Source organism: Hypanus sabinus, chromosome 8 (genome assembly GCF_030144855.1).
Source record: "Hypanus sabinus isolate sHypSab1 chromosome 8, sHypSab1.hap1, whole genome shotgun sequence".
Classification (NCBI taxonomy): Eukaryota; Metazoa; Chordata; class Chondrichthyes; order Myliobatiformes; family Dasyatidae; genus Hypanus; species Hypanus sabinus.
The window spans coordinates 138,374,327-138,387,847 of NC_082713.1; the positions used below are offsets into that span (position 1 = coordinate 138,374,327).

General features: G+C 41.8%; 1 protein-coding gene across 2 annotated transcripts in view; it reads left to right on the forward strand.

Annotated features, from left to right (window-relative positions):
• Positions 1 to 13,521, forward strand: part of LOC132398472 (proline-rich protein 5-like) — an 85,627-nt gene that overhangs the window by 27,255 nt on the left and 44,851 nt on the right. For both annotated transcript variants that reach the window (XM_059977969.1, XM_059977968.1), the window contains exon 6: positions 8,426 to 8,566. In XM_059977969.1, the coding sequence (XP_059833952.1) occupies positions 8,426 to 8,566 (141 nt within the window). The remainder of the gene's footprint in view (positions 1 to 8,425; positions 8,567 to 13,521) is intronic.

Here is a 13,521-nt window from a genome sequence, read left to right on the forward strand (position 1 = left end):
TAGTTGAAGTTTTGGCAATTTTACCTAACCTCTGTTAATTTAGTATTCAGTGCTTCCATGTTCACTTGCATAATTTTCAAATCCATCAAGTATTGGTACTTGTTTTCCTCTACTTAACTCCATATTACACATTTCTTTGGAAAATAAATTTTAATTCATTCTTGGCACTTTTCTCCAGAAATAATGGCAGAATCTAACATTCACAAACTTACACCATGCTCATAAATAGATCTAATGTTTATGTGTCATCTGTCCCCATCAAGGCACCTCTTGCCAAATCAGTTACCTATTTACATAATATCAGAAGAGAAAAGGAGCAAGAGTCGGACCCTCAAGCCCATCCCATGACTGGGGCTGATCTGCCCCAGGCATTACCTCCATGGCCAGTTTCCCATAAACCTCAATTCCTTAATTTTTTTCTAAATATATATCATCTTCCTAATTAAATAATCCATGTAGAGAATTCCTGAGCTTTACCTCAATCTGCTGGATGTCATGCATCAGTACCTCAATTTTAAATAGCCACCTTAATCTTGTAACTAAGTGTCCTTGTTGAAGATTTGGTCACTACTGCAAACCTCCAGGCATCAACCCTCTCATATCTCCAAGATCAGCACTCATCCTCACAAATTCAATTAGGCTAGATCAGGTCAGTCAGATCCGATTAGACTATCATTCCATCCCAGGAGTTATCCTGTCCTGGTTAGGTATTTGTGAACATGCAATTTAGTGACACAGACTTTGGTTAGCAGCTATTAAGTTGCTAAAGCCAATGAATTAGATCTCAACTTGGTACAGTAGTGCATTGAAACTTTTAAACAATTTGTTTGCTTTAATCTATCACACGGTGCCTATAATGTTTACATTTGCAGAGGTTCCCAACCTGGGGTCCGTAGACCCCTCGGTTCATGGGCTTGAGCCATGGCATAAGAAGGATTGGAAACCTCTGTGTAACTGGAGCAATGAGTTGCTCCTAGCAGACAAGAGAAATTCTGCAGATGTTGGAAATCCAAGCCACACACACAAAATGCTGGAGGAGCTCAGCACACACGAACTGCAGCTTTCCTGGGCGTGACAGTGAGAATAAGTTTTGGAGAGCATTATTACCTTGAAAGTAAAAATCTGCCCTATTAACTTTATGACTGCAGAATATTTTCCAAGCAGTTGAATATAGTGCTCAATACTCTGAGGCTAATAACTTAATTGACAATGCTGAGTTGAAACACCCACCCACAACAGCACTGTCACATTGATATGTCAGTTCTTTTTACACCTACCATGAGCAAAGGGCATCCTTTTTCCAGGGATCAGTGGAATGGGGTACTCGACTCCTTGGTTACATGACCACAAACTCCATTTCACACCGCTACTTTTGGGTTTTTATTCTGCTTGTTTTGCATTAGCAGTCTACAAATCCCATGGAAGCTATAATTACCCCCCCCCCCCCCCCCCGTAGTATTTGCTCTCAAGTGCCAGCTTCCTGTAAAATTTAAGCATCGGGTCTAAATATTTTCTACATTCATGGGGAAGAAAAAGCATGAAAAACTAAATTGTAACACAAAAGAGTAGAAAAGTGCATCTGCAATTATAATTTATTTCCTGGAAACTTTTCACTGGTTCAGATTCAAAGTGCAGCTTGCGATGAAAAAACCACTGCCACTCAGAGTAGCAAAAACAATGAGATGGATCACTAGATGATTTGTCTCTGGTGAAGAAGTGCTATTGTCAAGGATACAGGAAGTATTCCCATTTCCTCAAAGTATCATAAGGTCCCTTTGGGCAGTACGCCGTTTATTGCCTCATTTCGGATATCTTCTCTGAAAAATGCCTTAATTCTTCAGTGTTATAGCGGACTCTCAGCTTAGATTATACTCCGGTCCTGTTGTAGAACGTGGAAGTTTCAACTTTCTGTTCTAAGTCTGAATGTTCCCAGTGGAGCCAAGCTGGCATCGTTGGTTGCTGGCTGCAGATGCATTTCTCTCAGAAGCTTGTTTAAAATGCTAGGATTGATTTGATACCAGGTCTTTGTCATGGCCTAAATGGCCCTGACAGATTGCTTAGTTCCCAGTCCCTGAGGTATGCTTACTTTCTCATGGAAGATGGTAAATCTCAGGGCTTTTATAGTTGCTTAGAAAGACAATTGTTTTGCCTTTGCAGGAAATTAAGATACCTGAGACCCTAGACTGCAAGGAAGGGCGAGAGGATACCTGTTCTAAGCATTGGAACACGTTTGGAGAGTGTTAGTTGACTGTGGGGTCAGATTACTGAAGTTTACAATGAAAGAAGGAGTTGGATGCATGGATTTTATTTCTGCCACTTGCTAACTAGGTCTGTTAAAATGAGGATCTGTGTCCAGTTCATGAAAGAATCTATTAATTGTTGGATAATTGATGCCTCTGAGCTTAATTCTGAGCAACATTTCCTTATATGTAAGTGCTTGCTGTTCTTGAGGCAGGTATGTGGGCCCTTTTCATTTTGGTTCTATTATTAAAAAAAATGTAGTACCCTTGCAACCAAAGTACTAAATAGGTTATAGATTTAGTAGCGTGAGCTCTATGGTGGCTAAGACTCAAAAGAAGCAGAGTTTGGCTTCTATATTTTTGTTTCCATATTTATTTTATATTTTCATTTTATTAGAAAATATAATTTTTATCCTGCAGTAATCATGAAAGAGCTTGTGAGAAGAATGGTATGTTGTTGGTAGATTGTACCAGGCTGGACGAGAGGTCTAGATGATCAAAGCTGGCAGAAGTACAGAACAGGCTACTACTTTCATTTGCATTTCCTTTATGCATTTTTGCTCTTACTCACCACACAAAGGCAATCTTGTATTTAAACTGAGGAGTAAATTTGCTGTCTTGTCAATAAATTGCTAGGGTAACATGCCTTCCTTCTGGAGAATTCACTAGATTTTTATTCCACTTATTTTAATTTCACTTCCCCCTTCCCCTATTTACCAACCAGTCATGGACTGTTATTAATCAAATACATGTATAGGCTGCACCTCAAACAGTAAAGTAACAAATTGGTTAAGCCAAATATTGCTGCACTTTCAATGCAATTAATCAAGTATACTATTTAAACATTTCCCTTACTCTTGTCCATCAGCACGCCACTTAAATATATCTTTAGATCGAAGAGAGTATCATGAGAGTGAAGTAAACGGAAGTGAATTTGAGCAGCTGTGCGTAGAATTTACAACAAATTGACTTTGGTTTTGTATTTATTACTGTTGGTGGTCCTTCAGTGTCAGCTGTGGAAGATGGACTCATCTTTGCCACCGTGATACATAAACATTTTAGGCAGTGATTTGCCCCTGTCATGAAGTCATCTTGATCAAATCAATTTATCAATGCGTGCTTTGATTCCAGCAATAGGTGACTCTCAGTATTCTGTTGATGAACTGGTTGGAGATGTCCTTTGCCCTTTGTTTCTTTAACCTAGGTAATTCTGGAATGCAGCCACTGTGAAATATGGGAAGATTCAATTTAAAGGTCAAAACTTTTGTGCACATGATTTTGCTCGGTATCATTTCTGCTGGGTTTTGATTGACAGCTTGAACAAGAGTTCAGCTAAGTAGTGTACCAGGTCCTCCGAGTGTCCTTGAGTTTTTGATATTGCCATTGCAGTTGTCATTGTGCATGATTTGTCTTTTGCATGTCATGTATTCACTTATTACTTGCCCAGATGAAAGAATTTTAAAATTTGCCACCATGTGCTTAGACTTTATATGCACCTTGGTTAAAGGGAAATGCTATAGAAATTCCTCGTCCAAAAAGAACTGTAGATGCTGGAAGTAGCAGGCAGGAGGGAATCTAGTAACATTTCAGGTTGAAATGATTAATGGATTGTTCTCCATAATTTCAGACTCCTCAGAATGATGCCACCACTAGATATCTCATCCCTCTTTTCCTCTTCCAGAATTCCAAAGGGGCCATTACCTTCATGTTTCCCTAGATTCTCCTTCTATGTAGACTTCTGTTCTTATGTCATCTTTAATTGTAAGAAATGCAGCATCTACCCATTTATCTTTCCTCTTCCTACTTTCCAAGCACCCAAACACTCCTTCCAGGTGAAGGAGCAATTCACTTCCAGCTTAATGCTCACAATGTAGTGGTCTCAACACTAGAAAAAAAACTGAACATGGATAAGATGACAGCTTTGTAGAATAGCTCTGATCAGTCCGTAGTCTTGACCCTTGTCTGATACCTTAACTCTCCATCCTACTCTCACTTCTGACCTCTGACTTTGACTTGCTTCACTTGTCTAAACAAAAAAGCCCAATGTAAACTCAAGAAGCAAAGTGTTATCTTCTACCTGGACATGACATGGCCCTTGAAGTGAAGTGGAGTTGGTCCATTACAGTTAACCAGACCAGTGTTTGTGTAAGAACTGCCAGGTTTGCTGGGAGTGGTCGGTGGGTCGGACGGTATCAGTGTGGATTGCCTTTAGGGTTGAGGCTCTAATGGCCATAGATTGCTGGCCTGGAACAGTAGCTCTGTTTCTGTATTTGTGGATGCTCCCTGAAGGACTTAGCGTTTCCATCAATCCCTGCTTTCAGCGTTCATTTTCTTCAGTTTGCTGTTTCTCAGATACTGACTGGTTCTGACATACCTCAGTTTTTCTCTCTATAGACCTCCCAGACTTTACCAGAATTCTCCTTTGTTTCAAATATTCAGTGTTCGTTATGCTCTGCATCTCATTTCCTTTCCTCTTCTCCCACTATTTAAACGACCTCTGGATAGACTAAATCGGAAAACCTTCCTAGTCATCATTAATTCATACCAACTGATGTGTTTGTCTCCGTTCTATCACCAGCATTTCCCTTTCTCTGCAAGTTTAAACACAACTGCTTTCTGAATTTTGTGATGTTATTTATGCGTTGATGATTTATGCCTTCAAATCATTAACCCCCTTTAAACTTGCAACCTTGACGAATATTTCTATGACGAGAAAGTCCAGATCTAAAACGTTTTTGTGACACATACTTCATGCATTGAAAGGGAAAATTTAATCCTCAATCTAGACCTGCTGCAAAAATTGAGACTGGGGCGAGGATGCCTGAATCCTGCTGTGCCCAGGTTGCAGTTGTGCTGTGGAGTTTTGAGAGTTAGGTTCTGAACCTCACTGTGGTGCACCCAGGAGATCTTTGCTGTACCTTGTGTGGATTTAGTGCAAAATGTTCCTTTCAAGCCTCGGAGAATGTTCTTCAGAGGCCCAGATGATGGATGTATCATCAGCTGCTGTTGTATGCTGGGTCTGTCTGTAAAGATTTGCTGCTGCGGCACTAATCACTGGACATGTCACTGGTTACACCCCATCAAGCAGAAGATGACCCATTTATGCCTACTGTTTCCTGTTGGTCTACCAATCTATGCTGATAAAATTACCAGCTACGCAGTGTATGTAATGTAGGACTAGATGTTAATATCCCTTGTTTACACTCCTGAGGCTTACTGCCTAGACTAGTTGGGGTAGCCAACTGAGTGGTGGCATCTTCTGGGTTATCAAGTGGGCGCTCTCTTTCCTCAGTGTTTTGCTGATAGGCCCATGACACCTCCAGAGGGTTCGGCAGTGAATCCCAGCGTCCCGGGCTCACCCCCTAGATGCCAATCACTCACTTGGGGGCCCAGATGGAATCCTTTCTCTTCATCCAGAGCCACTGACTCTCTTTTCAGCAACTCTGGAGAGGTCTTCCCTCGCACTCCCGGAGTAGCCCTGATGTTGATGTGGCTACAAATCCTCTGCAGCCTGCTTTCCAGCCTTATGGTTGCACAGTGGCTGCAAGCTCAGCGTACCTCAGCTTCTTGTGCTTGTAGGCCTCTTCCACGGTATCTTCCCAAGGCACTGTAAGCTCGATGATGTAAACAAGATGGAGTGAGGCCGACTATAGCACAAGGTCTGGTCTGAGGCTGGTTTCTGTGATTTCACTTGGGAGCAGAGCCTCTGGCCTAAATCTGCCACCACCTTCCAATCACGTGCCCCGCCGAGCCGCCTGGTGTCTGGTCTTGATGTGGTCTAGTTGCACAGTGTCTGGTCTTGATGTGGTCTAGCCGCCCGGTGTCTGGTCTTGGTGTGGCGAGTCTGGCTTGACACTCACCTTCCTGGACAAATGCTGTTAACGGCCAGTGGGATGAAGCGGGACGAAGAGCGTTGACGCTTGTCCGCCAATTTTCCAGCACTGCTGCAAGACACCGTAGCACCTAGTTGTGCTGCCAGGTGTATTGGCCTTGAGTGAGGCTGGTCTTGCAGCCCACCAAAATGTGTTTTAGTGTTGAAGTCGGGCAGAGGGAGCACGTGGGGTCCTCTCCATACCACTGGCTGAGGTTCATGGGAGGCGGCAAGACACGGTAGGCAGCCCTGATGGTGAAGCTCGCTCTGAATGTCTCCATCTCCCACAGCTCTCTCCAGATCTTTCTTTTCTCCACTCCCTCCCATCTCATCCATTGCCCTTGCCTTGCCTGAGCGATGGCCTTTGTGCACCTTAAGACTTCCTGCCGACGTATCTCCTGCGTCTCTGAGGCGGAGCAGCCTTGTTCCAGGCCGGTGTACTGTCCCCGAGGCCAAGACCGCTCCTCCCTTGCTGCACTCGGCCCACGATGTCCCTGTGCTTGAGTGCCGCCTTTGCTCGCTCGGTTGCTTCTGATGGAGTCCGTTTCCTCCCGGTATCCAGGATGAGGGCAGCTTATGCTACAAATGGATCACTCGTCTCTGTTAACATCACCTCCAGTCTTACTTTGTCGCACTTGTACTCCTCTGAAAGACTGGAAATGGGTAGCTCTGGGACTCGTTTGCCACAGAGCCCGATGCTGATGAGGCACCCGGGAAGACCAAGTCTCTTCCTTATGTATAAGCTGATCAGTCTCTCCAGCTTTTCCACCTTCGAGACTGGAACTTCGTACAGGGTTAGTGGCCACATGAGGCGTGGAAGGAGCTCAGACTGCATACACCAGAGCTTCAGCTTGCCAGAGAGTGTGGTTCTGTCGATGCCCTCGAGGCCACTGACGGCCTCCTTCCTGAGCTGACCTACCTGCTCTGTGTCTCTGAGGGATGCGTTGTACCACCGACCTGGGCTCTTCACAGGCTTCTCGAAGACTGCTGGAATCGTCTCATCGCCCATGTGGAAGCGTTGGTCTACCAGCTTCCCCTTGACGATGGAGATGCTTCTGGGCTTGCTTGGCTTGATCTTCAGCCGAACCTACTGGATGTTCTCGTGAAGCTTTCTCAACAGGCGTACAGTACAAGCTTTGGTCGTGGTGAGTGTTGTGAGATCGTCCATGTGTGCTCGGATGGGCGACAGCCTCAGGCCAGGTCTTATACACTGTCCTCCAACCACCCATCGAGATGCTCTAGTGATCACCTCCATGGCCTTGGTGAAGGCTGGCGAGGAGATGGTACAACCGGCCATGATTTCCACGTCTAGATGTTGCCACGCTGTCTTGTAGTCTGCTGTTGTCAAGCATAGCTGCACACCCTGGAAGTAGGCCTTAACGAGGCTTGTGAGGGCTAATGGGACCCTGAAGAAGTGGAAAGCTGTCCAGAGGAGGTTACGAGGGACTGAACAGAAGGCGTTGGCGAGGTCCAGGAACACCATGTGAAGATCTGTTCCCTCCTTCCTGGTGACCTGGATCTGATGCCAGATGGTGCATGGAACACCTTGCTGGGGTGGTGGTAGAAGCAGATGTATTAGGGGCATTTAAGAAACTCTTAGATAAGCACAATAGAAAAATAGAGGGTTATGTGGGCGGGAAGGATTAGATTGATCTTTAGCCAGGGTGGTAAGGTTAGCATAGTACTGTGGGCTGAAGGGCCTATACTGTGCTGTAGTGTTCGATATTCTATGATAAAAATTAGATATCTGACTCACTTTTTAAAAATGCTATTCCCTCTGCCTGTTAAGTTATGCAGTGTGATTGATGTACGCATTAAAAAAGATGTTTTAAGAGATGGGTCGCCTGGAGCTTACTGAAAATCATAGTTTATATGAGTTGCAGCATTTCCCTTGGTGAAGTATGTTTCACAACAGTGTAGATTTGCTGCATGATTACACTATGCTTGCGCCATGCAGTAATTACCAGGGACTTGGCCCACAGCGCGAGTTTAATATATATTTCAGTACTATATAGCACTGTATGTGTCCAGGAAGTAGCAGATCGTGAGCTCCGTTTTCTTTTCAGAATATGCTGCTTTACGCTTCAGAATATTGTTGATTTCAGTGTTGAGGTGCATTTTGAGAAGACTTCTTAATTTTTTTGGCCATATCGGGGTGTGGGCAGAATACTTGATTGCATTGCTCGTTTCATTGTATGAATCAGGAATTAATGTTCATTTTGATTCAATAAGGCTTGCCCTTGTATTTTAACTTTTATTAAAATTGCTCCATCTAATTAATTTTCCCTTTTTTTTTTAATCACTTATTTTGCAGGGGAAGGAGCCCACTGTCCGGCAGATAGCTCTGCTGCATTTCAGGAATGTAATAACACTAAATGTGAAACTGGAAGATGCTCTGTCGCGCCCACGTGCAAGGGTCCCACCTTCAATCATTCAGATGCTGCTTATATTACAGGTAGGCTGTAAGCTACATGAAAGGGAATGGGGGCAACATATTGTCAGTGTCTCTTATCTGATCTCAGTTAACTTTCTGCATGTTAACATGTGGTTCAGGCTGCCATGTGCAATCTTTCTTTTGAACTATGGATGTGGTGAAAGTATAAGTTCTAATGAAGCCAGTGCACAGAATGTTTTAAATTAAAAGCAAATCCAAGTCTAGTATAATGTGAAACAGCATTAGCTTTGTAAAAATTGTATATAATTTAAACAAGCTTCTAAGCAAACATCCTCTTCAATTTATTTTTGTCATTTAATGCTCTGTTACAAATCTCTGTGTAAAATTACTTCATTATATCTAATCTAATTACAGAAACACTATAACTGAAATATTAAATCATCACCGTGGCTTAAATCTGTTGAAATGGAGTTTGACAGTAGGGATTAATGCTGCTAAGACACCTCTGTGTAGCATTCTAATAACTTTTATTCTATGAATTAATTAACCCTGAAGAGCAAAATGCACTAGACAAGTGACGCAACTGAGATTGATCGTGACCTCATTTACTGAGGTAGTCAAAAAGACAACCTAGCAATGACAGTCAATTTGGGACTCATACTAATATATGTTGACGAGCAGGACCACCCAGTGGGATGTCCCTTCTCATCAATGTTTTTAAAAATAATAAAAATACTAGGGATAATAGAAATCTGAAATAGATGGTCCTGGAAATACCCAGCATGGGGATGATTAATTGCTCTTTCAAACTCTTAGCAGAACTGTAAGGTGTCGGATATCCTTAGCTCCCAGAAAAAAAAGGGAAACTCGAACAGAGGGAGTTGGAAAACTATGAGCACACAGCAAAAGTTTAGTTGAGGTGTTGGATTTTTTTTTTAAAGTGCAAATCCATGTTGGTGCTAATATATATCTTAAAATAAATTCTTGTAAAGGAAATTGTGATTAATTCATTCGTGTTTGGGAATATTCTAAGTCACAATGAGTAAGGAGGATCAATTTACAATGATCTCAGAATGGTGACTGGAACTGAAGAGTGAGTTCCTTTGGGTAGCATCGAGTTTTTACCCATGCCAGCAAAGCAGAAGAAATGCTGAGAATACTCCACCAGGGATATTTATTGATATCAACATGCTATGTGTAATGAATTGAAAACAGGCTCGAAGGGAGATCACTGGCAACCAGAATGAACACACAGCCCTTCACTTTTGGAACTGGATCTAAGACCAAACCAGGCCAATGAAATGCATCCTTCAAAGCCGGATGAACTCGAGATGAAATAATTTTGGGCCGTCTAAGCCTAATTCTCAGGAGGTATTCTGCAATATAAAATGACAATTGCGGAGGTTCAGATGAGCAAAACAGAACTGTCATATTGATGCACCAGGAGACAATCCTGAGGTTATGATCAAAACACGCTGTTAGAACAGAGAATAAGAATCATCATCCTGAATATGACAGTGTTCTGGCTGACCCGAAAATGTCTGAGGTAAAACTGAATAACTGATTATGTAAAACGAGTGCTCCAATTTTTAAGTTCTCTCTCTACTGCCTCTAGAATATGACTACATACACAAAAAAAGAAAAATAATCTATTTGCATAAACAGACTTGTTAAGATGCTCACGTGACTATTTCTTCATTAACTGCTTATTGTTACACTCAAATCATGTCCTGATCTATTGTTAATATACAACAGAACTAGAATCATCAAACAAATATAACTTGAAATTTGGAATGAACTCATTTTGCTCCCAAAATCAAAGTATAGAATCTAAGAGAGTCAGACATAGCCAATAACAAGGTTCTACCGTTCAATTAATGCTTCAATGCCTGAAAAAAATTAGCATGTGGCTTTTAAAATGTTTCTCACCTCTCGGTAAAAGCTATCTGAAATGATAAACATCATTTGCTGCTTTACAACCCTGTGCACTGGCATGGATGACTGATCTAGTCTGAATGCAGAGCTTCAGTGTTCTATTGTTCTAGGGCTACCTCTGTTCCCGTGCCCCGGCTTCTGCCAGGCTTGTGATTATTGTAAGACCCGAACACAGAGGAAGAACCCAGCCTTCTCCACACGTGTTGCATTGTACATAATGAATAGCTATGTTAACCCTTCCATAAATGTCACAAGCCCTTGAAAAAATGATTGCTCAGTTTCGTTTTGCTTTCAGTTCTCAATATGATCTTTGGGAAATATTGTTAGAACTGGGAGTCAGTGGTATTACAAGGTAAGCCTTTTGCTTAAGTGGGATTTTGAAGGGTGAGGTAAATTAAAACCTGCAGTGTTCGGGTTGTGTCAGTAATTGTTACAAGCTTTCACATGACCTACATAGACAAAAAGAAAACAATGATGATATGGTAATTTCCCATCCCCTCATAGTCAGACTTGTCTTCTTGCTTAAAGATGGTCATGATTACCTAACTCTGACGACCCCTGTTATAGCCACATTCTAGATGTGGCCAGTCAGATTGTAAACTTCAGACAAGAGAAAATCTATAGTTGCCTGGCCTGTTGAATTCCTCCAGCATTTTGTGTGTGTTACTCAGATTGTGAACTTTACATTTTTGAGTTGGGGAGTATGGCCTTCTCAACATTTTGCCAACCAAGGCTGGCCCAAAGATGCTGGATCATAAGATATATGAGCAGAATTAGGCTTTACAGCCCATAACACCAGTCTCCTGCCAGTGCTTTGTAACCATTAACCCCTATACCGATCAAGAACATACTAATCCCGGCTTTAATCACACTTAATGACTGAGTCTCAACAATCCTCTGTGGCAATGAATTCTAGATTCACTATCCTCTGGCTGAAGAAATTTCTTCTAATCTCAGTTGCTTGGATTAAAGGTGTGGCCATTATGCATTGTCCTTGATACTCTGATAAAGCATAATCTGTTATGACAAGCAGGGCTCCAAATGTTAATTAAGAGAAGGATCCAATTGGATTTAGCCTTTTACACTCCTTCCTTGCCGATCATACTTCGAGTAATCCCTTTGATGTCGAGGCCTTCTCAGAGTGATCAGTTTGTCTCTCTCTGGGAAGTGAACGAAAATGTTGTTGCCCCCAGGTTTCATGCCCTTCTTGCTTTTCTGTGAAGCTTCCAGAGATTGAGGCCTATGCAGTCTGTTGATTCTGATCTAGAATGAGCTGAGGAGTCCTAAGGGTTTCACTACTTAAGAAGAAAAAGTAACAGATACTGGACTAGCTCAGTCTTGGTGACATACACTGCACAAATACTACATTGGGCTGGCCACCTTGTCCACATTCCTGACTCTGTTCTCCCAAAATGCACCTTCCATGTTATGAGGGAGAGAGAATAAGATTCACAGTTCTTCTGTAATTCTTCTTAAAGTGCAACATACTCTCTGATTGCTGAAAATCCCTGATGCGTGACTTCACTGAACTCAGGATGGTGTTGAAAAACTTGATGCTTTAGAAGCATACAACAGCTCTGCGTAGGTGGAGTATACTACCTCACAAACGGCCTGCCCTATAAGCCACCTCCTGGCTGACTTATGGAAGAGCTTATGGGTTCCCACCTCAGAACGCAAAATAACAGAGGGGAAGTAAATCATCCTCCATCCCGTGGGTGGGGGTGGGGGGAGTGGAGAACGAACAAATGAACATTCCCCTCCTGATTTGCAATTTTCCACAATATTACTTGCAGGATAAACTTTACATTTATTCTTTATCATATTGTCCTAGATCTGACTGATACAAACTTAAAGCAAGTTGAGGCTATGTTATCTGTTTCAACAGTTATATAGAATTCTAATAATAATCCATTTTAAATTTTGTGACAATTTGCCTGATTATTATTGGACTTGGAGAACTGAAGTCTGTTTTTTTGTACGCTGGAGACACTCAGATTTTCTATCAGAGAAAGACCATCCTTGCTATTAACCTGTCATAAAGGCTTGATATTTAATGGGTGAAGTTTGATAGATAATAAATCTACAACCTTGGCCTTGGGTTTACAAGTCACAGATTGTACAACTGCAGATGACTTGATTATGTTAACATATGGGCCCTGTACATTACTTTCATTTCCATTGCCGGCAGTTAAGATTCCTGAGTTCTGTCCAGCAGACCCCCAATTTCATTCATTTCATCCAGCCTCTTTTATAAAGCCCTGTTGAAGTCTTGAATAAATTACTTTGAGGGAAAGCAAGCTTTTGAATGTCAAGTCTTTTCAGTTTGTGGCCCCGCCGAAGAGTCTCAGCCCAAAACATTGACTGTACTCTTTTACATAGATGCTGCCTTGCCTGCTGAGTTCCTCCAGCATTTTGTGTGTCAGCTTGTATTTGCTTATCTTTAATTGACATGATTTTTTTTGACACTCATGCTACAAGACTTTATACTTCATAAAGTTTTGTATAGTATGGTACTGTATTCTGAAAACTTGAGTGCTTTGGAGTGGTGACAGACAATGCTATTTTACTTCACATCAAATCCTTGGAACGTTTCCTAGTTTATTAAATTATGCATGATGTTGTGGGAAAATAGGGAGGCAGAAAATCTGTAAGGAAGATACTAAATAATGCTTAGCTAAAAGTAATGATATTTTATTTTAAAGTCCACTTGAACAATACCAGAGCCTGCAAAGAACAAAAACCAATTATTTGGTATATGGAGGATTTGTTTATTATTTGAGTGGGATGTCTCCCCAATGTGTCCTAGCCAATATTGATCCCTCAACCATTGTTACTAAATTAAGTAAGTTGATCATCCTCAAATTTTGTGACACTGCAAGTTGGCTATACATATCCCATGGTACATACAACAGTGACTATAACGTAGGTTACTAACTGTTGGGTTGCCTTTACTTCATGAAAGGCATTATAAAAAAGCATTTTTTAATCTTCTGTATTTATGAGGCCATGTAATGTTGTCGAGGCACACCACCAGCAATACACAAGTGTCTTGTTCCTTAGTGGAGAGCTGGGGAACACAA